The sequence below is a fragment of the Hirsutella rhossiliensis genome (assembly GCF_020360975.1).
Source record: "Hirsutella rhossiliensis strain HR02 chromosome Unknown scaffold00003, whole genome shotgun sequence".
NCBI lineage: Eukaryota > Fungi > Ascomycota > Sordariomycetes > Hypocreales > Ophiocordycipitaceae > Hirsutella > Hirsutella rhossiliensis.
The window spans coordinates 4398797-4423966 of NW_025408669.1; the positions used below are offsets into that span (position 1 = coordinate 4398797).

Sequence of the window (25170 nt, forward strand, 5' to 3'; positions counted from 1 at the left end):
GTAGTCCAGGCCCTCGAGGAGGATTCTGAAGTAAGCCCTCAGGAGATGCAGTGATTCATAGTTGACACAGTCGTCGTGCGTGATGCGTCTTTTCAACAGCCACAGTGGCTCTCTTAGCGGTTTAAACACGAGGGCGAGGTGTTTGTCTCCCCGCGGCGACTCAATCGTGTACCCCTCAATCGCCGTCCCGAGAGAAGCTCGCCCTCGGTATTGGGGGTTTGCAGAGGATAGATGCATGTTCATGTCCCACTCGTCTTCCACGTCCTCTTCAGGAGTGTCACAATTACAGATTTTGACAGCGACATGCCTCTTTGGCGTTAACCAACGGCCACTAGGAGGGCGTCAGCTTGTGAATAGCTACCTTGTGTAGAGATGTGGGAAGTAAGAGCCTGGGAGCGCAGTCTCGAGGGAGCGAATACCTGCCTTCGAATATCGTGCGCAAGCCAGACAGTGGATGACGATCCCCAGCCAACCTTAACATCCAGTTGATACCTGTTCTGCAATACATTCCCCGGGGTTGCAGGATAACAATGCTCGAGTTTGTAGCCAGGAACCCTCTCCTCGTCGACAAGAGTCTCATGGAGGACTAGTTCAGGCGTCGGAGACGGCCGTGATCCGCGTTGGCGAAGTCTAAAGACTGCCGAGCCAAAGCGCCGAGAGGGCATATTTCCAGAAAATCCCATGTGAATGAAGTGATGGGTCTGAGGACAGCAAGAGCTGGTGATCCATTTGAGAGCCAAAGAAGCAGCTGTAGAGGCTGATAATCGAAGGCTGCTCATGGTCTATCTTTGGTTATGCTGAATGGAGGTATCTCAAACCGTGGGGCTCGATACTTGGCTTCAACGTCGTGTTAGGACCGTCTTTATTCCGTTGCGGTCAGGGTGGCAAACCACTCAATCCCAGCAACGGTTGCTCAATATAGTTGAGCAACCGTCAACTCAATCAACTCAATCGAGTGTCTGCTGAATAAGCTTGTCAATTCAATTCATGCTCCCGTTGATTGATGGATTGATGAGATTGCCGTTGACGGTCAGGGATCCTGTAGGGTAGGTGGCCAAGGCGAAATGTAGGTACGGATTGGGTATATAGCTACCACTAACCTTACAGGTTACTCAGGCCCGTTGTAGGTAAGCCTGCTCTCCTCTTCGGGGAACAGGGCCCCCTGTTCCGTTGGAAGAGTCGACGCGCTGCGCGCATCGACGCGCTTCACAACAAAGTTCAATCTCTCGCCTCAGTTCCACTTACACTTCTCGATTCTTCCACAACGCCTTGGCTGATCTAAACATTCCTATATGCAATGAGCGAATCTCCTGAGCCTTCTTCTACTCCTTGCCGCCATCAGGCGATTCAGGCGACTCAGGCCCCGTTCCCCATCTCGAGTGGGATGCCTTCCCTGGCATCACTTCCGCGGCTATACCAAGTCTCAACGCGCCGGCAAGCTCAAATCGTGGATCTGGAGCTTTGGGTTCGACATTGAACATCAAGCTAACGTAGATAATCGCCTCTGGGTCTGTGAGCGGTGTTTACCGAAGAAATCGCCGAAGGGACCCGTGAGCTTCGCGGCAAAGGGACCCTAAACATTGAGCGCCATCTACATGATGCTCACAATGTTATTGACCCATCAGGTAGACGGTTACCGAAGGGTTCTACAACCAACAAGCGTTCTATTGCCCAATTCTTCAACCTCGATGCCAATGACCAGAAGGAGCAAGCATTCATTAACAAGCTAAAAAACCAATTCGATAAAGATGTCTTCCAATCTCTCTTGCTTGCTTGGATCACCGAGTCGAATGTTGCCTTCCGCGCAGTTGAAGCCCCTCGATTCCGGCGTCTTCTCGAATACCTCAATCCCTCGATCGCCCTGACTCAAGCCCACATGACACACTCGACTATTCGAACGAAGCTTTTCCAAGAATACCACCAGTACAAGCATATTGTGATAAAGGAACTGAGGAGCGCCCCGGCAGATACACCTTGCGTTTGACGGCTGGAGATCGCCCAATCGCTATGCGCTTAATGGGATTGCTGCGTTCTATCTCTCTAAGGAAAAGCGGCCACAGAAGATCATCCTTGGGCTCCTGAACTCCGATCTGAGTCTCATACTGGCGAGAATATAGCGTCGCAGGTGGCGGAAGTGATCGAATCATTCGAGATTCAAGACAAGATCGGGTATTTCACGCTTGACAATGCGAAGAATAACGATACGGCGGTAGCAGCACTGGGACACGTTTTTAATTTTGAAGGGAAGCAGAGACGGGTCCGCTGCTTTGGGCATATCATCAATCTCGTGGCCAAAGCGCTGCTCTTTGGCAAAGATAATGAAGTCTTCAAATCAGAAGAGCGACTCGACCTGGACCTTGCTCGACATGATCTCTGGCGGAAGAGGGGGCCTATTGGCAAGCTCCACAACCTTGTCCACTGGATTCATCCAGAGTTGGAAATCGATCTTATAGATCGATTTTCGAGCCTGATCGATCGAATTTTATCGATCGTCACCTTCAATCGATCGATATCGATCGATCGCTGTTTGATTCGAATCGATCGACGATCGAATCGATCAATACTAAAAATCATCCCTATCTAGGGTGATCTTGCCCATCAGTTGAAGAACTTGCCTCCAATTGTCCCCTTCAAGCAGACCAAGAGGAAGTGTCGGCTGATAGATGCCAGCTTTACTCCAGGAACGAAGACACTGCGCCATCGCCACAATATGGCGTCGTAGGCGAGATCTCAGTGGTGTTATCATCCTCCCACAGCTGCTAAAATCTCTTTCCGTTCCTGCTGAAGACGACGCGATGGTAAGGTAGTCAACAGCCATATAAGACAGCCGAGGAAACCGCGCAACACCAACGTCCTTCCACCAAGCGATTGGGTCCGTTTTGTATGCGATATTTTCCACCGGCGGCTCTGATAGGTACTGATCAAGCTCGTCCTGTTCTTGCAAGGCGGTTGACTGCTTTGGTCCTTTAATTTGCCGCCCTCGAGGCTCAGGGCAAGCCAATGATCGACTAAACGCCAATCGACGCTCAATATAGTCCAAGCCACTATTAGTCGTATCCGCTGAAACACCATCGCAGGATTGCCGATGAGCCATGTTCTTGTACCTCTCTTTCCAGACTGTCGCTAAGCTTCTCGCATATGTTCTTTCCCACCGACGTCTGACGAGACGGGAGTTGGCTCCAAAGCCGTTCCAGAGCGCGCCACTTCTTGCAGGGTGGAACACCACTGCCGCTACATATGCGGTTGAGGTCAGCTTGCTATAGTAGTCGTTCAGCTTCTTCCATCCGAGCTTGATGTAAATCTTCAAAACCCTGCGAGTTCTTGCGTCCATGTCATTGAACAGGTGAACCTCTTTCATGGTCTGATCTTCGTTCTCTTCGATTATAACTCCCTGAACTGCTAGTTCGAGGTGGTCAAGGAGCATCTCTACCACCGGGAAGTACTCATCGAACCCTCCTGACGTGGAGCGTTTACCAGCAATACCCTCGCCCTGGAGTTGCTTCGAGGCGATCTTGAATGGCTGAAGGATCTTCTGAACCGCAACAACGACCTTCCATTCTTCAAGGAAAGTTGTTCTTTCAGTATCGCTGGTTTGTCCTGTTCTTTGCCGCCTTTGCCAAGCCATCGTTCCTCGATGATGGAAAACATCCTGTTCAAAGCCGTACGCTTCAGCAGAGCGCGTGAGGCCATCGCCTCATCGGATTGCCAGCGAGTGCAGACGTTTTGAACCCACGTAAGAATAGGTTCAGTAGGAGCGGTTTGCCGTTGAGCTTCGTAAAGACCTCGAGAAGTTGACTGCTCGTTCGAAGAGCAATGCCAATATTGTGAAGTTTGCCAAATGGCCCAAACTTGCGGTACTTGTCCACTTCTTCGCCATTGATGATGTCGGGCAGTACGTCCTGATCCTGACTGCCTTCTGGGACTGTTTCAACCTCGAATCCTTCTTCCATGCTCGGCACACAGAAGTCGTCGTCGGTCGCCAGCTCATTGATAGCGTCGGACAACTGGCGCTGCTCTTCCTCTTCAGCCACAAAGTCCTTATCGCCCCAATGAGCAAGCAACTCGTTGAAATTATCCCTTTGCTGCCGTACATCATAGCCCTGACGGCCAGGTTCAGAAAATGAGGGCGCAGCGGATGCGACGCTCTTCCCTGTCGAAATCGAACTCAGCGGCAAGCGCTTCCACAGCCGTATCATTATTCGTAGCGTTGTCAAGCGTGTAGTACCCGATTCTGACGCCGGATAACAGTCAAGATTGTCAGCTAACGGACCCAAGAAGTGTTGACTGTGGTTCTATACCTGTCTTCAAGACCAAACGCGCATATTGTATCTGCAACTTCATCTGCAAGCGCTGCTCCAGTATGGCGTTTCGCGAGAGCCGGCAAAGCCAAGAGGATTCCCCATTGGTTCCAATCTTGGTCGATAAAGTGGGCGTTGATACCGAGGAATGATGTGTTTTGTCGGGAAGTCCAGCCATCAAAGGTAAAATGAATCATACTTCTCGCTCTTTGAAGCAGCTCGCAAAGCGGACCAAGAGCGCGATTATACTCATCTAGTAGCAGATTCACAAGCGTTTTGCCAGTTGGTATCTGGCCTTCCTGGAGAGCCGGGTTGTTGTAGAGAAGGAGTCGTCTGAAGCGCTCAGAGTTTACGACATTAAAGGGGAGGTTATGATATGTAAGCCAGTCGAGCAGGAGCAGTTGATTCATCTTCGGATCGAATAACGTATGCAGATTGCTGAGAAGAGTCTGATCTCGAGGGTTCGTCGGATCGGCGCGAAGCATATCAAGCAGGTTCCGTTCTGCACCTCCACTCCCGGTAACTGAGCCTGCACGTTGTCTAGAAGGTGGCTGACAAGTTAGCGGGCATGATCGAACGACGTGGAGATGGGGTACGGAGAGGTGGCACAAACCACGACTTTGTGCTCCTTCCTCAGATGTCGGACGACGCTTCCCCCAGTCGAAGCGATGAAGACGTAATGTGCTGTCTTCGGCCTGTCCCGGAGGAAGCATCTCTCGCAGATCCATACGATCTTGTGGGGCCGTGACCTGTTGTCCTTCATTCTGAATCCGAATTGCCACCACCACGTCCGTTCTCGAGAAGGGTCGTGGCAAATCGTGAGCCGGGAACCGCCCAAATTTATCAGTCGTCCAAGCTTCATAATCTGGAAACCCCATGGGTGCATATTTAGTTGATGCTGAACTGGTTGTCGGCTCGGAAGGCGGCGGCGTGGAGGAGGCGATCTCTATGTCCTCATCAAGCGCGTCCATGGTGGGAAACGTCCGTAAACAATGTGGGCGAGGTCAAATCGAAGGGTGCGAGGCTGATAAGGTCGAATCTGTATGAAGTCTACTCGGACAGGCTGAGGCCCGAAATAATTCCTGGTTGCGACGCGTACTGATTCCGTTGAACGGGAGGACTTGCAAACGCAAGAGACGGAGAGATCAATTTACTTTTGTCGACACGCGACGCGCGGCAACAAGATAGATATGACTGGCTGCCTGGGACCCCCGGTCGTTTGCCAGGGTGTTTGGCAGACGCGTCGGGCGGCAGCATCGTCACGCATCCAACCTACGCAGCCTACCCTGGACACCTTGTATGGACATGGCGAACGACGATCAAATCGATCGATTGGAGGTTGGATCGATACGATATCGATCGAGCAGGACTTCTAATCGATCGATCGAAATCGAAATCGATTCGATTAATCGATTCGATCAAATCGATTGTACGATCGATTTCCAAGCCTGGATTCATCAATCGGATAGGTTAACGTACATGCTTCGGGATCTACAACGCAAGAGGGACAGTACGAAGAAACCAGTTGACGTTCTAACGGATAACATGACACGATGGTTGTCCCATTATAAGATGATGGATCGAGCCCTTCTACTGCACGACTTTCTTGACGACCTCGTCGCATTGGAACAGTTCGAATATACCCGAAGCAGGTCAAAGAAGAAAGACATGCCTGCATGCCTCCGAGATTCTGACCTGCTGACCGGTAACGACTGGACAGTGATCAGCCACTTTCGGAATATTCTTAAGCACTTCGAAAATGCCATCAAGGCCCTCGAGGAGATGCCCAGATTCGGGTGCGTAAGGGCGGCAACCTCGTGGCATACGGAACAGCATGGGATATTATCCAAGCATTCGAATATCTCCTTGAACGATTGGAAGAGGCAAAGGAATTCGCCAAGGATGTGCCTGATTCCGAGCATTTCGCGATAAACGTCGAATTGGGGTGGAAGAAGTTGGAGAAATACTATATCAAGTTGGTTGAGTGCCCGGTATATTATGCTGCAGTCGCTCTCCATCCCGCCTTGCGACTGCAATGGTTTGAGGAGGCTTGGGCTCATCGACCTGAATGGGTCCTTGAGGCACGACGGATTGTTCGGGGCATCTGGGAACGCGACTATAAGTCATTAATTCTCAGCGATGACGAGGCTATTCCGATGGTTAAACGTCGAAAGGTTGACGACTTGAACGAGTTCCAACAGTTCCGACTGAGGCACCGGCTACAAGCTGGTCAGACGGCCACAACCCGTCGTGGGCCACCTACTGCCGATGAATTCGATCGCTGGACTGTTGATATCGGCGCAGATGACGGAGACATCACGGATCCGTTCCAATACTGGCAACTCAAAGAGTCAACGTATCCCAGACTTGCTCGAATGGCCTTTGATATGCTATCTATACCGCCAATGTCAGCAGAGTGCGAGAGGGCGTTCTCATTTGCTGGGCTAATGGTCACACGACTACGCAGCCGGCTTCAGGCTAACACGATCAATGCAGGCCAGGCAATTCGGTCTTGGCTGAAGGCAGGGCTAATACCCGACTACCAGGGGATTATTGATGCTTCAGTCGATGACGATGTCTTCCCCGAAGAGGTGCCCCACGAAGGACGAGAAGTTGATGGTGTTGAGGACCTTAAGTAGCTTACTAATAGGTAGGGTAGGGCATCAACTCCATCAATCAACGCAATCAATTCAACGAGGGCTTGGATTGCTCAACTCAACGAGAGGTTCGCTGATGTAAGCCGTCAATCTACTCAATTTGACTCTTTGGTTGAGTTGATTGAGTGGTTTGCCACCCTGGTTGCGGTGCAGAGGCGTGCAGAGAGAACTACGGCTAAGCCTCGGAAATTTATGTCGGACCAGATAAGTGTTGTCTTACGCTGGAAGACCTGATCTTTTGGACGTACTGTAATTAGATTTGATTCCCGTGTCTCGTACTAGGGGGCCGAATCCTTATTCTGATACCTGTAATGGAGACATCTGTTAGAGCGTTCCACTTTGCATGGTCAAGCGATTGGTTGCTTTCCACAGTAACTCATCTCGTTGTGGGGCTTAGGCGGACCTTGCCGACGGTGCTTGCTTATTATAATCTTCGGGTCTTGGAAGAGATGGGACCATGGGCCCTTTGATGTCCTTGATTATGCGTCCTCTCCGTCTTCCATTGTGTCCCGAACCTCTACTGCATGTACTCGAGGAAATGCGCACCGATCTGCCGTCCAGCCCGACAGCTGTTGCTCCTTGGGGGAACTGGCGGGACCTTTGCTCCGATGGATGACTCGCCACCACTTGGTATAACTGGATTCGCAATTTCCAAAGCCAGTGTGGTGTAGCCGCCTGGTCACGTGCCGTCGCGTGCCGGGAGCTCCCGAGACAGCCCTGTTAGCGAGACACGCTAACCTGGTAGCAGATTCGCGTCTCACGTCTGTCTTGTCGGACTCAAATGAGTCCCAATTCCCGCTTGATTTGCTTTGGCGTGCAGTCCAACGCATTCGGAATCTGTCAGCCAACGCCCTTGGTCCCTTGCCCGCCATGCCAAGGAGTGCCAGGAAGCGTCCAAGCGACGCGGTCGATGGTGCAGGCGGGGGCGAACAGCGTGGGTCTCGAGCCAAGCGGCCCGCGCTTGCAGCAAGCCAAGGGTCCCGCGCTGTCTCAGGCAGTGTCAACTCCAAAGAGTGCCCCTCTTTGCCGCAGGGTCCGTCGCCTACGCTGCCGGCAACGACAAACAATGTGGCAGACCCTGTGCCGGCTGGCACCCAAGAGCCTGACCGGCTCGACCTGACCCAGGAGGACGACGGACCGCTAAGGGAGCTTTACGGTTCCTATGGTCTGTTCCTCCGACTTGTCAAGCTCGAATCAAGCTGACCCTGGCCTAGATGGCAAAATCGTCGGTATTCGGTATTATTCGGGATACGCATCCCCCGGAGAGGCCGTCCTCTGCCACAGAGAGCCCCAGAATCAGGCATGCCACGCTTTTCTGAAATGATGGGAACAGTCGCTGACCTTGATCAGTACGACCCCAATGCCATTCGGGTTGACAACGTCATGCATTGCCAAATCGGCCATTTGCCCCGAAAAGTCGTCGAGAAACTTGCCCCGTACATGGTACTTGCCTTCTGTATATCTCTGCCATGCCTTGTCACGCGTACTCACCGACCTATAGGACTCTGGGGACATAACTGTGGAGGCGGAACTGACTGGTGAAAAGGGCATGTTTGACTGCCCTGTGCGCCTCGTCTTCTTTGGGCCCAGCGACCCAACCGAGCGTGATCGGATCGAAAAGGCACTCAAGGCAGACAAGCTCGTCAAGGCGACCCAGCTGAAGCACACTAGAAAGGAGGCCGAGGCCGTGAGGATCGCAATGGGATTGAGGGCCGGCGGCGCGAACTATGGCATCGGCACCAAGGAGTCAATCGCCGATAAGATGGAGACGACACTCGAGGAACTCATGAAGAAGAGTGACGTCGCCGAGTTCCGCAAGGGAGGGGACGCCATCAAGCCTTTCGCCATCGACGAGGAGCACTTGTCCAACATGCCCCTGGCCGACCAGCCAGCAGAACTAGCGTCGGCCCTTCTGCCGTATCAACTTCAGGTACGTCCACCATGCCTCAGAGCCTTTGGTTAAACTCAACTGACAACCCTGCAGGGCCTGGCGTGGATGACCTCCAAAGAAAACCCCAAGCTCCCGGCCAAGAAGACGGATAGACCTGTTCAGCTGTGGGCGCACAGTGCCCGAGGCAAGTATTGGAACATTGCGTCTGGATTCGTCACCCAATCCCCTCCCACGCTCTGCTCCGGCGGCATTCTTGCCGATGACATGGGGCTGGGAAAGACCCTCCAGATTATAAGTTTGATCCTGACAGGTGGCCCTGGATCAACACTCATTGTTGCCCCTGTCAGCGTCATGAGCAACTGGAAGCAACAAATCGAGAGACACGTCAAGTCCAACCAGGCACCGAGCGTCTTGGTCTACCACGGCGACAAGAAGCTGACAGCCGCAGAGCTCATGCGATACAATGTCGTCATCACGAGCTACGGGCGGCTTGCCAGGGAGCTCGACCCCAAGGTCCAACGGGCTCTCCTTGATCAATCCATCACATGGCGACGGGTCGTGCTAGACGAGGGTCACACCATCCGAAATGCCAGGACCAAGGTTGCCCTGGCGGCTTGCGAAATCAAAGCAAAGTCACGTTGGGTCCTGAGCGGAACCCCCATGTATGTGGCTTGCTCCTTTGGCGGACATGGGTAGCCGACTAACAGATTTCAAGCATAAATTCCGTCAAAGACTTGCACTCGTTGGTCAAGTTTCTGCACCTCACAGGGGGGATCGAGCAGGCCGAGATCTTCAACACGAATGTCACCCGGAAGCTGTCTGACGGCGACCGCAGCGGTGAGGCTGTTCTTCAAGCCCTTGTCCAGGACATTTGTCTTCGGCGCAAGAAGGACATGAAGTTTGTCGATCTCAAACTCCCGGGTAAGAAGGAATATCTACATCGAATCTCGTTTCATTCTTCAGAGAAGCAGAAATACGACTCGTTGCTGTAAGCCTCTTTTCTGCTGGCAGGCTTCGTGGCTCAGTACTGACATGCGACAGTTCCGAGGCCCGTGGAGCTCTGGCGGAGTTTCAAAACAAGTCCGATCGTGGACAGAAGGGTCGGTTCCAGAATGTCCTGGAGCGCCTGCTTCGACTTCGACAAGCGTACGTACAACGAGGCTCTCGAGCGACGGCGTTTCTGACTTGACCAGATGCAATCACTGGACGCTGTGCAGGGAGCGAATCGACGACCTGATGAAGCTGCTCGAGGATGAACAGGTCGTGGCCTTTAACGACAAGAACCGAGCGTTGCTGCAGGAAGCCCTTCGGCTTTTCCTCGAGAGCCAGGAAGAATGTGCCATTTGCTACGAGAACCCGGCCGGTCCAGTCATCACAAACTGCAAGCACGTCTTCTGCCGCGCGTGCATCACCAAAGCCATCCAGTTTCAACATAAATGCCCCATGTGCCGCAATCCTCTGACGGACGAATCTCTGCTCGAGCCGGCTCCAGAAGGTGCATCCGATGACAATTTTGATGCAGACACGCAGAGCTCAAAGACGGAAGCGTTGCTTCAGATTGTCCAGGCCACCATCAAGAAGCCAGCTTCCAAAGTAATAATATTCTCGCAATGGACGGCGTTCTTGAACATTGTTCAGAACCAATTGACAAATGCGGGCATCAAGTTTAGCAGAATCGACGGAAGCATGAAGACGGAGCAGCGCGATCGAGCAATCGAGGCGCTGGATACTGACCCGGACACGCGCGTCATGCTGGCCAGTTTGGCCGTCTGCAGTGTCGGTCTCAATCTTGTATCTGCGGACACGGTGATTCTTTCCGACAGCTGTGAGTTTTTGTGCTTGGCCCGTCTTCTCACGTCGCGGTCACTAACAACTCGAGCAGGGTGGGCACCGGCCATTGAGGACCAGGCCATCGACCGAGTCCACCGTTTGGGTCAGACGCGCGAGACGACGGTCTGGCGCCTCATCATGGAGAACACGGTCGAAGAGAGAGTCCTGGATATCCAGTCTGAGAAGCGTGAGCTTGTCGGCAAGGCGTTCCCGGATAAGAAAAAGGCGGGCGGGAAGGCCAAGGACACGCGGGCCACGGATGTCTTGAAGCTGCTGGCCTAGACGAGACGGGGGGTTGAGGGCTTGTTGAAGCGATTCACTCGCTGAGCATCATGTAGGTCTTTGGTAGAGTTGCTGTTCAATCTAGACTTCTGTCTTGCTTGTCTGATGCCGTGCGGCATGCCTTTGCCGGGGACAAGATGAAGCTTGGAGCGACTTAATACTGTACTCCGCACATGGGGGTAGATAAGATTGGCCGGCGCATGGTGGGGGAAAGACTTGTTGTCCCCGCTAAGTTTTGGGCGTGGATAAATCCATCTCTCGTGCAACCTCCAACCAACCGCCCAAGGCCCGGCAAGCACTTCGCATGCTCGCCGCACCAAGAATTCACCATGGAGACTCCTAGCTGGCTGCCGAGTTTCCTGCCTGGCACTGCCATTGACGGTACCTTGACGTGCTTCCTTTGCTCGAGTCGGCGCACAATCTAACCCGTCTGCAGACCTGGTCGGAGTCTGGCACGCTCACCGGACGTCGCTTATCCTCTGCGCATTCTTCGTGCTCGTTTCGATTCGGATCCTGCTGTACCGACACGATGAAAAGGTGGAACTCATCACCCTCAAGCATATTTATCATGAAAACGAGCCACGTACGGCCTCGGCGCAATCCATCAGCACCCCCCCCGAAAAGACAACCGCCACCAAATCCAACGGCCCACGAAGAATAAAGGGTGGCCTTGCCAAGAAACCTGAAAGAGAGCATGTCGACCTGACGCGTCCGATCAAGCTCGTGGTCTTCTTCTCATCCGTTACGACCAAGACCGACAAGATTGCTCGCGAGTACCTGACCAGTCTAGACAAGGCCGCCCAAGAGCTGTCCCTGGAGACAAACCGCCAGTTCCAAAACCCCGAGCTGCACGATCTCTCGGAAATTGATTTTGAAGACTTTTTTGTTTCACCCCCAAAGTCTCCCGACAATGCCTGCTTATTTTACCTCTTCCTCATCCCGAGCTACAACATCGACACCATCAACGACACCCTGCTGCAACACATGGAAGAGACTCACCATGACTTCCGCATCGACACGGCGCCTCTTGCGTCTCTGTTTGGATATTCGGTCTTTGGCTTCGGGGACAAGGAGGGCTGGCCCAACGAGGCAGAGGGGTTCTGCTTCCAGGCAAAGGAACTGGACAAGTGGATGTCAAAGCTGACCGGGCGAAAACGAGCCTATCCCGTCGGCATGGGCGACATGACGGACGACCACGCACAGCGGTTCGCTGAATGGGCAGCCGGTATCCGAGAGGTCGTCTGCCACTTCGCAAGAAATGCAAATCTGGGTGAGGGCGTCCGCGGAAGCGGAGACGCTGTTGAGAGCGACGAAGAAGACGGGGCGGATGAGGATGATGAAGAGGGGCTCGAGGACGGCCAGAGCAGTGAGGAGCAGACAACATCCAGGGCATTGGATGACGTTGAAGACCTGGGCAAGATGCTGCGCACGACCAAAGACGGTGAAAACACCGGGAATCCAAGGGCCCCGCTGGCTGTCGACTTCACCACATCCGGCTCGTCGACAAAGAAGAAGACTCAGGCCCAGCCCCCGGTCGTCAAGGAGATGGTGGCAAAGAACTCTCCCACATACGCAGCTCTGACAAAGCAGGGCTACTCAATTGTTGGGTCCCACTCCGGCGTCAAGATCTGCCGCTGGACCAAGTCGGCGCTGCGAGGACGCGGCAGCTGCTACAAGTATTCGCTGTACGGAATCAACTCGCATCAGTGCATGGAAACAACACCGTCTCTGTCCTGCTCCAACAAATGCGTCTTCTGCTGGAGGCACGGCACGAACCCAGTCGGGACGACGTGGCGCTGGGTCGTGGACCCGCCTGAGATGATCTTCGAGGGCGTCAAGGAGAACCACTACAAGAAGATCAAGATGATGCGCGGGGTGCCCGGCGTCCGCGCAGAGAGATTTGCCGAGGCCTTGAGGATACGGCACTGCGCGCTATCGCTGGTGGGGGAGCCCATCTTCTACCCGCACATCAACGAGTTTCTGGCTCTCTTGCATGCCGAACGAATCTCGTCGTTTCTCGTCTGCAATGCGCAGCATCCAGATCAGCTGGCCGCGCTCAAGGCCGTCACGCAGCTGTACGTGTCCATCGACGCGTCCAATCGGGAGTCTCTCCGCAAGATCGACAGGCCGCTTCACCGAGACTTCTGGGAACGGTTTCAGAGGTGCCTCGATATCCTGCGAGAAAAGCGCTTCCGGCACCGCACCGTGTTCCGCCTGACCCTCGTCAAGGGATTCAACGTGGAGGATGAGGCCGAGGGATACGCCCAGCTGGTGGAGCGGGGCCTGCCTTGCTTCGTCGAGGTCAAGGGTGTCACGTACTGCGGCACTTCGACGTCGAGCAACGCCGGGCTGAGCATGTCCAACGTGCCCTTTTACTGGGAGGTGTGCGAGTTCGTCAAGGCCTTGGAAAAGCGGCTCGTCGCCAAGGGCCTCAAGTACGGAATTGCCGCTGAACACGCCCATAGCTGCTGCATCCTCCTGGCCAGCGAGCGGTTCAAGGTAGATGGGAGATGGCACACTCACATTGACTACAAAAGATTCTTCGAGCTGCTCGAGGAAAGGGGCCCGGATGGCGAGTGGACGCCGGAAGACTACATGGGGGAGCCGACGCCGGAGTGGGCTCTGTGGGGGAACGGCGGCTTTGATCCTCGCGACCAAAGAGTGGATCGCAAGGGGCGAGAGATTGAGAACACGGTGGTACGCGAGCAGCCGCCGGGCGAGGTATGGTAGAGGTAGCCTCGACGAGCATCACAAGCTGGCGCAAACGGACCCAGTCGTGGAGTATAAGTCATGATGCTAGTGCGAAGAAGCTTCCCGTTGTGGTGTTCCCCCTCGTCGAGCTCTACACCAATGGCGGCTGTGAATCTGACCGCATACTGTTTACACAGAGCTCTATGCGAAGCTTGAAAGGCAACGATATGGTACATGAGAAGGCCGTCTCGCCCCCGTAGATATATGGACCCCTAGGATGTTGTTGGTTTCTTGGTTGCTGTTATTGGTGTAAGTTGAGTGGTGGGTTCCCCGTTTCTCGTTCTCCTAGAGTAATTGGGCTGTTATGAGGGTCAAGGTTCCCATAGTTCTGTTGATGGCATTGCATGCGCAGAGGGGCAAGACAACTAGTCGAGACCAACGTTAGGGATGTCGCCCAGGTCTATGCCAGAAGAGCGCGCGCGAATGTCCAAGCTAGAATCGTAGGCGATCATCTCGGCCAGGATGTCTAATATAGGCTGCCAAGAAGAGTCAGCGGCCGAGGTAGATCGGTTGGGGAAGATGTGGGGAGGAACCTTGGGCACGGTGCTGTCGTAGATCTTGATGAGGTCGCCTGGGGCTGGATACACCTTGAGGCCCTTGTAAAAGGCAAGAGCAGATTCGACGGCCATGGAAGCTGTGCGGAGATGGGTGTCAGCCTGCAAGCTACGGGAACGAAGAAGAAGGGCAAAAGGGCGCCATGACGTACGATCCGAGCTCAGAATTTCTCCGGCATTGACCTGCTCGTTGAAAAAGGCCTCGCGCTCCTCGACGCCGGCGGGGAAGCCCTCGTCCTTGGCCTCGTCGACCTTGGCCTTGAGGGCGTCGCGTCGGAGGCGCGTCGACGCCTCGGCCTCCTCCTTCTCGGTGCGGGCCTGGCGGCGCTCGTTTCTCCGCAGGTTGCGGCGGAAGTCGACGTGGGAGCGGCGGCGGTAGTCGAAGTAGACGGCGTAGGCTGGGGCCGAGGGCTCATGTCAGCGAAAAGAGACGGGCCTGCGTGGGCGATGCGCGCGCGTGGTAGTGGTGCTTTGTGAGCGGCGGCAGTCCCTGGGTCTCCCTTACCGACTGCTGCGGCCGCGACGGATGCGACTGATGCCGTCACGACGGTGGACGTCTGCACCATTCTGACGATGGGCGGGCTGGGCGAAAAGGCAAGGAAAAGCTGGCGCTGCGGGATGCGTCGAGGATCGAGGAGAAGGGGATTGGCGAATCAGTCGGTGTTTGGCTTGCCCAGTCGTTGCGCGAAGAGCTGAGGAAGCTTTGCTCGTCGTGGCTTCAATCGGAGCTGAACCTCTCTTTTTTTTTTCTTAAACTGGAGGCGATGCGAATGACGGTGTGCTGCTAGAGGACCGGAGAGGTACCGTACTCAGTGCCTGGCACTGTGGGGTAAGTTAGGGGAGACTCGGAACAATGATTCGGCGTACCGGCGAGACCTCGGATCAACCTGCTTGCTTGGTCGGGGTCCGTCGAGGGTCGGATGGTGAGACGGCTCTACACCCAGGCTCGAGTAGTACAACACCAACGCTTTGTCCATCGAGACATCATCGGCAGCACCTTGCTGCAGCTGCGTCGCAACCATGTCTGAAGAACGCAGCAAGATATCTCTCCGGAGCGGGCCCAAGCGAAAGGGCCGCCCGACGATTAGTGCCCCGAGGCAGATCTCGAGCCCCATGCCACAGGATGAGGCCCTCAAAGGCAGTGCGGGCAGGCCCGTCGAGCCCGTCCCCAGGCCTCGTCTGCGTCCGCCGCCCATGGCTGGAGGCAAGGTGCGAGGGAGACACTGATAGCCTCCATCCTTGCCAAGCCTTGCTGACTCTTTCCCAGACCTCGAACCTCGTCAAGCAGCGGTACTCGACGAGATTCAACAATATCCCGACAAGCCTCGCGCCCCCCATGCCCTCCGTCCCGGCAATGCCCACCCAGGATCGCCGGCCACCCCCATCCCGCATGGGCGCCGCCCCCGTCATCAATATCAAAGCGCTGCGAGACCCCAATCTCGTCCCTGACCAGTTCGTCTCGGCCGTGCTGGGCGACGCGACCGAGGATCAGATCCACGACTTTGAAGAGTCGCTGCGCAAGATAAAGGGCCGGGCCGCGGCCGATCTCCAGCAGAACCTGATGCAGAACCGCACCCAATTCATCAAGATCAGCAAGGAGGCGGAGAAGCTCAAGGGCGAGATGAGGGCCCTGCGTAACTTGATGGCTGACCTCAAGACCAACACGGCCGCTCTGCGGGCTGCGTCGCTCAAGAACAACGAGCAGGCCGGCGGCTCCGGACGTGCGCCTGCGGGCTTGAGCAAGCGAGACAAGCGGAGCTCGGTGGCGGACAGAAGCGCACTCTGGAACTCGCAGATGCAGGCCTTGTACAAGAACGTCGAGGGCTCGCAAAAGTTCCTACCCAACTCGGCCGGGCGCCACGTTGTCCAAAACGCCGGACCCTGGGTCGAGTTGGACAATGCGACGTACAAGTCTCGAAGGGCGATGCAGGTCTTCTTGCTCAACGATCACCTCCTCATTGCGTCCCGCAAGAAGCGCAAGGTGGACGCGCCAAACGCGGACTCGCGGGGACCCATGATCAAGCTCGTGGCGGACCGCTGCTGGCCGCTGCTGGACATTGAAGTAGTCGACATACCCGGCACGGGAGAATCGGCGGGGGGGCGGAACAAGCTGGCCGACGCCATCATGATCCGCGGTGGCGGCCAGGAGTCCTTCATCTATCGCACCGAGAAGCCGCAGGACTCGGAGAAACAGAGTCTCCTGCTCAATGTCCGCAAGGCGGTCGAGGAGCTGCGCAAAGGCCTGCGGTCCGAGATGGAGGCCAACAACAAGGCCCGCGAGACCATCAACTACTTTGCGTCCCGGGACCCCGGCCTGCTACAGAAGACGGAGCTGCTGGAAACGCTGTCGGATATCAAGGACATGCTCATCGAGGTGGACGGCAAGCAGCAAAACCTCCGGTGGGTCGAGGGGCAGATGGACGAGCTGGACATTGACATTGCCCTTCAGCGGGTTGAGCCGGCCGTGGCGCTGGTGGAAAAGCTCAAGGGCCTCGCCCGAAGCCTCAGGGGCAACGTGATGGCGCAGGACTTTATCAACTTCAAGGTTGAGGAGCGCGGCACCAAGCTGGCCGGCGTCATCCTCCGGGACCTGGAGACGACGCACACGCAGCAGCTCAAGACGAAGCAAAACGTCAGCTGGCTTACGAGGCTCGGCTTCGAGGACCAGGCCAGGGAAGCATACATCGCCGCCCGGAGTGGAATCATCCGCAAGAGAGCAAGGTGCGTACGGGACTCAAGGACGTCGCGGGATTGACGAAGGGCGCGGGCTAACCCAACAGATAGGCAGTGCATTTTCCAGGGGGACCTTCACCTCTACATCTGGCAGCTCTCATTTTCCTACTTCAACATCATCCATAACACGGTGCAGTGCTTCCAGAGCTGCTTCCCGCCGCCCATGATGAGCGCGTGCGTCAAGTGGGCCAAGGAAGAGGTGGATGCCTTCAACGCGATTCTGGCGAGGCAGCTGAGCAGCACGGAGCGTGGCGGGCAGGTATGGACGCAATGCATGGAGCGGGCCAGGGAGCATGCCAAGGTACTGTCGCAGGTCGGGCTCGATTTTCAGAGCCTCGTATGCCGGGGCCTGGACGACGAGGGCGCGGCTGCGGGCGGCGGGGACGGGTCCGACCCTGGCGTGGGACTGGGACTGGCCTCTTGAGGGGCCCAGGGGATTGACGACGGGTACGAGGGCGACGAAGAATGAAAGATGACGACTGGGAAGAGAGTGAGCCGAGCCGCAAGTGAAAATCGACCTGTGCGGATTCATGTACCGAGACGTTTCTTTTTGGATGACCGCAATCAGGCCTGCCTGTCGTGATGCCATCGGCGCCGGGCATGAGGGCATGATGAGCCACAGGGGGTCATTGGTGGCTTGTACACTCACTACGCAGCAAGATGTCATGGCCGGCACATGCGAGATTCCCCGGTGTTTCAGCAACGCCTTTCTTATTTGAAATGATGCTTTATTTAGGAATGGAACAAGACAATTGTGCTGTTTTTACACGTCGGACGGAAGCAGAACAAGGACTGGAATGCAGCGGTGCACAGGCGGTACCTACCTCGGGCAGCGTGCCTACGGATACCCCCCGAGGCGCTAGCAGTGGAGGGGAGGCTGCCAGCAGCCTAATAACAGCCAGACAGGTGGCACCTCGCCTCCCGGCTTGTGTCAGTGCTCCTGGGGGGGTAGAGGGTACTTGCCTATGAGCGGAAGAGCCGCTGGCAGGTCGAGTACCGCGTACCGGCTTGCTTCGATTCCCAACCAGAGCAACAGAAGGGGCAGGACGGGGAGCTGCAAAACCCACCGTCTCCGAATCCCCCTCTTCCCCCATTCTCAGCAGTAGCAAGCAGCCTCATCATCAGCAGCAGTATCAGTTCAGCACCGGCAACAGCAACCACGGCGGAACAACACCTGTCAACTCTCCACGACCGACGACCATCTCTCACCCCCACTCGCCACATCACGGCGGTGCAGCGGCAGCTTCGCAGCTTAACCTCCCTCGACGATTCTGCTCGCGCCCCCAAGGCCAGAAGCCTCCCTGCTGCCTCGCTCACTGCCCCCGCCGATCGCGACCCAGACGTGACGCCAACGTCATCTCTGCACACTTGCAGCATTCTCTTCCTTACCCTCGCGTTCCGCACTCTCGCTCGCACGGCACCACCACCATTGCAGCCGCGTCATGGATACCAACATGGAGGACGTCGGACGGGCGCCCGCTGAAGCATCGCCTGTGCAGAGCGAGCCCGCCACCATCCCCACGCTCGACGGGTGGATCGAGGGCTTAATGAGCTGCAAGCAGTTGGCCGAGGGCGACGTCCAGAGGCTGTGCGATAAGGTGAGCCCTTTGACGAGAGACGTGACGGGACGCGCAGCGCTGGGCACCAAGCCCGTCATCGGCCGTCGTTGTACCTCCCGGCCCCCGTGGCGGCTTGTCGCCCATGACGCTGCGCTCTCTCTGACGCGCCCGTGAGGGGTTGGGCATCCGTGCTGATCTACGATTGTATAGGCGCGCGAGGTTTTGCAGGAAGAGTCCAATGTCCAGCCAGTCGTACGTACCAGACGTCCTTACCCCTCGACTACGAGGGAAAAAACGGGACACTGACCGGCGTCGCGTTGACAGAAATGCCCCGTGACGGTTTGCGGAGACATCCACGGCCAGTTCCACGACTTGATGGAGCTGTTCAAGATTGGCGGGCCCAACCCCGATACCAACTACCTCTTCATGGGTACAGACTCTCTCTCCTTTTGCCCTCTCAGCCAAGCTCTCGATGCCCTTTCCCCCATTCCATCATCCCTTGGTCCCCCGCATCCTCTCCGCCCCACGATGCTGACGGACTTCTTAGGCGACTACGTGGACAGAGGCTACTACTCGGTCGAGACCGTCACCCTGCTCGTCGCCCTCAAGATTCGCTACCCCCAACGCATAACCATTCTGCGCGGGAACCACGAGTCGCGGCAAATCACCCAGGTCTACGGCTTCTACGACGAGTGCCTGCGCAAGTACGGAAACGCCAACGTGTGGAAATACTTCACCGACCTCTTCGACTACCTGCCCCTCACCGCCCTCATCGACAACCAGATCTTCTGCCTGCACGGCGGCCTGTCGCCCAGCATCGACACCCTGGATAACATCAGAGCTCTGGATCGCATTCAAGAGGTTCCCCACGAGGGCCCCATGTGCGACCTGCTGTGGTCCGATCCCGACGACCGATGCGGCTGGGGCATCTCGCCCCGCGGCGCCGGCTACACGTTTGGCCAGGACATCTCGGAGGCCTTTAACCACAACAATGGTCTGACGCTGATTGCGAGGGCGCATCAGCTCGTCATGGAGGGCTACAACTGGTCCCAGGACCGCAACGTGGTGACCATTTTCTCCGGTGCGCAGAACCCTCCCCCCCAAATCGCCTTGGCGGACAGGCAGTCGCCCGGGACAAGATGCTGACGAGTGTGTCATATCCAGCCCCCAACTACTGCTACCGATGCGGCAACCAGGCCGCCATCATGGAAATCGACGAGCATTTGAAATACACCTTGTAAGAACAACGTCGGATGTGAGACGGCCGGTGAGCGCGAGAACTGACCATGCACAGCTTGCAATTCGACCCGTGCCCGAGAGCAGGCGAGCCAATGGTCTCGAGACGTACGTGTTGTCCTTTTGGGTCAAGATGAGAGCGGAGAGCTAACTTGTCGCAGGCACACCCGACTACTTCCTCTAATGTTGCAACACCATGTATGCTCGTATGGAGCTCGCGTCGCCAGCCTTGCGGCCGCAGTATAAAAGAATAGACGGGTTGCCGCGGTTGGAGTCGAGACTACCTGACTGTGTACACTAAGTGTCCGTGCCAATATACAGGACACAGAGCAAGCAAACAGCCTTGACGAGTCTACATGTGATACGAGGAGGGGGGCAGGGGCGCTGCACAGACATGGCCAGCCTGGCGGGAGATTGGCGACGCACATTATAGAGTGGGCAAGGCGAGAAGGGAGGGAGGGAGCCCTCTTTATACAAGAAGACGAAGAGAGCAAGGCTTGTTGCAAGTGCAACGCCTTTATTCCACTGAACGCTCGAGTCCTCTATGTGAATCGTGATCAATGACTGACGCTGCCCGGCCCTGGACGCACATTCCCCTTGGCCCTCGGGATGCCGACTACTTGGTGGTCGGGCGATGGTGTAATGGGGCAAGATAATTTTGATTTGGAACAGGCGCCCACGCGGGTGCTCTGAAGTTATTAAAATCGTTTACTGAAACGCTATCGGGAGACTTGTCTATCCCCATGTCTATCCTTTTATATGCAACCAGCCAGGTTGCAACGCCCGTTTATCGATTGTATATACACACGCCGTCGTGCCGTAAATCATAATCAACTCTTGCGGATATGTCGTGAATCGTTACCCCCGCGCCGAGGCCTCACGCTGCTGCGCGATGTCACCCCGGAGCCTCTCATCCCAGGCCATTTGCTGCCCTTGCTGGTCGTCACTGGCAAAGCCGTCGTAGTTGGCCGACTTCTTTTCGGCGGCCGGGACGCCGGTTGAGTAGTGGCCGGGCTGGCTGCTGCCGTCGGGGATATGGAAGCGGCGATCGAAGCGGGAGACGACGTAGGTGAAGACGACGATAAGCTCGATGAGATAGCTGAAGCAGTAGAAGCAGGCCTTGTGGTGGAACCAGGCCGGGCTGTCGGCGGGCCGCTGGACAAAGGCGACGCCGGCGCGGAAGCCGGCTCCGAGAGTGAGGATGAGGGAGGTGAAGAGCAGCAGTCGGACCTTTGTGCGCATCGTGCCGGAGCCAAAGTTTTCGACCGAGTGGCCGCGTCGGGGCAGCAGCATGGCGACAAGGGCGATGGGGATGGGGAGGAAGGCGAGGACGGCGAGGAAGACGACGGCGACGAGCTGGACGTCGCGGAGCTGGGCGTGCTTGGACGGGTCGAGGGTGTAGAAGCTGTAGACGATGGAGACGATGACCATGACGAGGCACGCGACGACGGACGCGATGAGGGAGCGGAAAGCGATGCGGACAGGCCGACTCCATCCAAGACGGGGCTGGAAAGCACGCAGAACCCTCTGGACAAAGAAGAGGTTGACGATGAAGAGGGCAATGACACCGGCGTTTGCGAGGATGGAGGCGGCAATGGCGACGCGGGCGTTGCGCGGGTAGCAGGCCCAGACGATGCGCATGAGGTTTGAGGAGACGCGGGCCATGGAGAAGCCGAAAAGGACGGCGGAGAAGACGAACTTGTGGCCGCGGTGCTTGTTGAGCTGGAACATGGTCATGTTGACGGCGGCCGACAGGGCGAAGACGAAGGCGAGGACGGCGGAGACGGGGATGTCGAGCGTCGTGGTTGGCATGCCGCCGAGGGAGGCGCCTTGAGGGGGGTAGGGAGGGCCCTGTTTGGAAGAGTATGGTTAGACGTCGTGTCGAGACTGGGAAGTGGCGAGAGTGGCGGCTGGCTACGATGAGGATGAGAATGAGTCGGGGGGGGGGCGAACCTGTGCTCGCAGTTGCGCCATGGCATCTGGCTGGCCGCCGTGTTGGCCGCCGGCGGACATTGCTGCTGTGTCGAGGGAAAAGCTATGGGCCAGAATGGAGAGTAGTGGGAGAGGCGGAAGCTGTGTAAGTGCTCCTATTCTTGGTCTTCTCCTCCACCTTTCTCCTGGTGGTGTAAGTCGAGGGGTACAAGACGGGAAGAACTGGCGATGGAGCCCATTCATTCACCTTGGCAGCTTGGACATGGGAGGAATAGGGCCAGAAACAGGGAAAGCTTGAAAAGGGGGCCGTCATGGTGTCGGTTTTAAGCCAGCTTCTCCCCCCAAGGGGCGCCGGCCTCTGTAGGCGAGGGCGGGTCCGTCGGGGCTCGCGCATCGCCAGATCCGGTGTGGGGTTCGGGCCTGGAGCTACGCTTGTGTGGTGGTCACGCCGGCCCCGGTTCCTTTTTCTCGGGGGGGCCCCTTTTTGGTCATCTTCAACTGGCTGCTGATTTTACGTTTGCGCTTGGGAATGGGGGTCGGTGGCTGGGCTGCAGCGGGAGACTGATGTCATGGGGGCTCGTCTGTTGTCAGCTGGTGAAGTGGTGATGGCGACCTCAGCAGGCGAGATTTCGGCCCGCTGTCTTTTGTCGTGGCGCCCTCGGACATGCTAGCTGCCTGCCTACTGTACCTTGGCTGCATTGTGGGCGAGACCAGCCGGTCCGGTGGTCTCAGACACGGGCTCGTTGTACCCAGCAACAATGAAAAGAAAGATAATAAGAAGAGGCATAAGCCTCCGTCGGCTGTGTTCGGTAAGAAGAAGAGGAAGAAGAGGAAGAAGAAGCCGGTTGTCGTGATGGCAACATGAGGCATGGCTTGATGAAGAAAAGAGGCCAACCAGGCTGAAAGTAAGTAACAGGCAAGAAGAAATGCCAATGATGCTGGCTACAGTACCTACCGTAGGGATACAGTCCATACACACAAAGCTGTCGGCGGGTCGGAGGGCCGGAGGACCGGAATTTGCCGAAGGGTGGCCCTACTGTGCACGTACCTTGGCCGGAGGGTCGGCGCCTCGGGCTGCCGCGAGCGCCGATGATGGATGCCGGCGAGAAGCTTGACTTTGCAAGGTCAAGAACTACCGGCCGAGCAGGATAGTGCTCGCTGTTTCTTGGTAGCCGATGCCGATGGAGCTGTGGCAGTCGGACATTCGACGGCATATTTGCCTAGACATACGTATCGGGGAACCACCTGTCGAGGAAGCCGAGGATCAAATAGTAAAAGAAAAAACATAGGGTAACTGCTACTGGGGCGTGCGTGTTGATGACATCCCGTCTTGCTACAAGTTGCAGTCACACCAGCCAAAGGCAACGCCTCATGTCGAGGCTTCCAGCCTGCCTGCTCTGCGTGCTGCTGCTGCTGACCCGTCGTGAATGACCCGAGCTGGGCGGATACAGGGTAAGATGGCAAGACGTGATCTGGGAAAAGCGTCAAGTTGGGCCGAGTCTTGGACAGGCAGGACAGGTAAGCAGGCGCAGCAGCAGACGCTCTCTACGAGACGCCAACAAGACTTTCGACCTCAGCAGAGTCGCTGCGCTGAGACAGAGAGTGGCAGAGCCCGAGCCCCGACGGCGAGACACGCAGCGCCCTCGCCCATTGGCATCATGGGGGTCCCCGGGGTCGCTTGCGGCCGATTACATGCGTCCGACGCCTCTACGGAGTGCGAATACAGTCATATGCTGTCTGTACAGATGGAGCAGCCAGCCGCCTCATTCATGTATTTGTCCTGAAATGCGTAGGCGTGAAGAGCGCCGCATGGCACGGGCCTTGAGACAGCAGCGCCCATGACTTGCCTAAATATAGCGCCTTGGAAAGAATCCTCTCTCCAAGCTGCAGCGTCGAGCTGCGGAGAGTCCCAGCTGCGGAGAGTCCAGGAGCGCCATGCTTTTTTTTTTTCGTTGGCCGTCGCAAGCGCGACGTCGACGACGGAGCTGCCAAGGAAGACGCCGCCGCCTCGGGACCTTGCTTTTTTTTCATCGTCGTCGTCCTCTCGCATGATTTGCGTGTTTTCCCTTGGGTTTTTGTCATCTGGCGGAAAAAAAAAAGACGAGCAGTCCATGATACCCTGTGCCATTACCCGCTCGTGCGTGTCAGTTCAGCCCTTTTTTATTTTTATTTTTAAAACAGCCTGGAATGCGGCTCCGTGGGGAAGAGAGACGACGGGCCCTCTTTTGGGGTCTTGTACTTTCAAGGTTCCGGGCTGTTATAGATGTGCATGCAGGCGGTGCGGATGATGCGGTGGGAATATGCATGGCTAGGCTAGCAGCAGCACAATGCATAGAACAAACGCCTCGATACCTAGGTAGGGTAGGTACTGACTGTACAGTGCAGATCTTGTCATGGCAGGCTGTACGGGGTACGGAGCATGGGAATACGGATCCCAGGCACGGCTTCAATGTTGGATGCTGTGGGCGTCCAAAAGCATTGCCTGCATGTAGTGGGTGTGCATGCACAGCGCCCTCACCGGCTATTCACTGTTCTCACATTCACATTGCAATGGCATGATGTTTGATTTGCTCCCCTCTCTCGGAGTCAAGATGACGATGGTAATTAAAAGGCAAATTACAGCACACATGCGCTGAATGACACCCGGGCCCTTGGAGGTATCCACCAAGTACCGAGCCAGGCCCTGGCGCACGGGCGACGCACGCATGGCGCGCTCCGCGGTACCGGTCTCTACCTGTGGGGCCCGGCCATGCCGCTCAGCTGTCCAAGATTGCGCGCACCCGCGTCGTCTTCAGGGGGGTCTGATGAAACTGCTGGGGAGTGCTGGGTGCTGGGGAGTGCTGGGTGCTGGGGAGTGCTGGGTGCTGGGGAGTGCTGGGTGCTGGGAGTGCTGGGTGCTGGGTACTGGGTGCTGGTGCACTTTGCACACTGGACCTGCCGCCAGTCGCTTGATAAGCTATCCGTACTAACTACTTGCCACTGAGAAGAGACAATTGGCCCGTACGCCCTGAGCATCGGCGCTTGCTCTAGGCCAACTAACTAGGTAGGTATAGGAGGATGTTGTTTATACATGCTACAGAGCTAGGACAGACTGACGGCGGGCGCCAACACCTCCCGGGCCCCCCGGGGTTCCTCTCGGTGGCTCCCGTCCAGGGTACTTTGCAGGTACCTTGCCGTCCGTTCTTTTTTTGCGGATTCTCCGTGTTGCATGAGATTGTATTGGAAGCCCTTTGCTTTTGACATGCGGCAAGACTCTCCTCTCATAGGTACAGCTGCACGTACCTTGCTGCATCGAGTTGCGGAGTGCAGCCCACCAACGAGCAAGCGCCTTATCTGCTCGCAGCTGCTCCGTACTACCTACCACCGTTAGTATTTGGTAGCAAGTACGTACAGAGCAGGTACGGAGTATTAATTACTTACAGTACCTACCTAGGTAGGTAGTGCTTG

General features: G+C 56.4%; 7 protein-coding genes across 7 annotated transcripts; 4 read left to right on the forward strand and 3 right to left on the reverse strand.

The window, feature by feature from the left end:
* Positions 1–3578: 3578 nt before the first annotated feature.
* HRG_03625 (Ribonuclease H-like protein) lies at positions 3579–5061 on the reverse strand (the record flags this gene model as incomplete). The annotated part of the gene is made up of 6 exons (XM_044862096.1): positions 3579–3649; positions 3707–4037; positions 4106–4145; positions 4226–4231; positions 4299–4849; positions 4912–5061. The coding sequence occupies 6 exons, from the start codon at positions 5059–5061 to the stop codon at positions 3579–3581; spliced, it is 1149 nt and encodes a 382-aa protein (XP_044723122.1).
* Positions 5062–7825: 2764 nt separating this feature from the next.
* Positions 7826–10958, forward strand: HRG_03626 (HIRAN domain-containing protein; the record flags this gene model as incomplete). Its single annotated transcript, XM_044862097.1, has 10 exons — positions 7826–7921; positions 7988–8120; positions 8170–8255; positions 8306–8398; positions 8457–8885; positions 8940–9508; positions 9562–9834; positions 9888–9992; positions 10040–10671; positions 10729–10958. 10 exons carry the CDS (start codon positions 7826–7828, stop codon positions 10956–10958), a joined length of 2646 nt encoding a protein of 881 aa, XP_044723123.1.
* A 329-nt stretch (positions 10959–11287) lies between these two features.
* On the forward strand, positions 11288–13688 carry HRG_03627 (wyosine base formation domain-containing protein; the record flags this gene model as incomplete). The annotated part of the gene is made up of 2 exons (XM_044862098.1): positions 11288–11339; positions 11395–13688. 2 exons carry the CDS (start codon positions 11288–11290, stop codon positions 13686–13688), a joined length of 2346 nt encoding a protein of 781 aa, XP_044723124.1.
* Positions 13689–14074: 386 nt separating this feature from the next.
* HRG_03628 (MAS20 protein import receptor domain-containing protein) lies at positions 14075–14829 on the reverse strand (the record flags this gene model as incomplete). Its single annotated transcript, XM_044862099.1, has 4 exons — positions 14075–14185; positions 14243–14343; positions 14416–14661; positions 14769–14829. The coding sequence occupies 4 exons, from the start codon at positions 14827–14829 to the stop codon at positions 14075–14077; spliced, it is 519 nt and encodes a 172-aa protein (XP_044723125.1).
* A 454-nt stretch (positions 14830–15283) lies between these two features.
* Positions 15284–17420, forward strand: HRG_03629 (vps51/Vps67 domain-containing protein; the record flags this gene model as incomplete). Its single annotated transcript, XM_044862100.1, has 3 exons — positions 15284–15472; positions 15531–16984; positions 17048–17420. 3 exons carry the CDS (start codon positions 15284–15286, stop codon positions 17418–17420), a joined length of 2016 nt encoding a protein of 671 aa, XP_044723126.1.
* Positions 17421–18438: 1018 nt separating this feature from the next.
* Positions 18439–19975, forward strand: HRG_03630 (calcineurin-like phosphoesterase domain-containing protein; the record flags this gene model as incomplete). The annotated part of the gene is made up of 7 exons (XM_044862101.1): positions 18439–18594; positions 18766–18807; positions 18880–18985; positions 19103–19636; positions 19720–19792; positions 19850–19899; positions 19953–19975. 7 exons carry the CDS (start codon positions 18439–18441, stop codon positions 19973–19975), a joined length of 984 nt encoding a protein of 327 aa, XP_044723127.1.
* Positions 19976–20649: 674 nt separating this feature from the next.
* On the reverse strand, positions 20650–21804 carry HRG_03631 (putative family c-likeg-protein-coupled receptor protein; the record flags this gene model as incomplete). The annotated part of the gene is made up of 2 exons (XM_044862102.1): positions 20650–21642; positions 21745–21804. 2 exons carry the CDS (start codon positions 21802–21804, stop codon positions 20650–20652), a joined length of 1053 nt encoding a protein of 350 aa, XP_044723128.1.
* Between the last annotated feature and the right edge of the window lie 3366 nt (positions 21805–25170).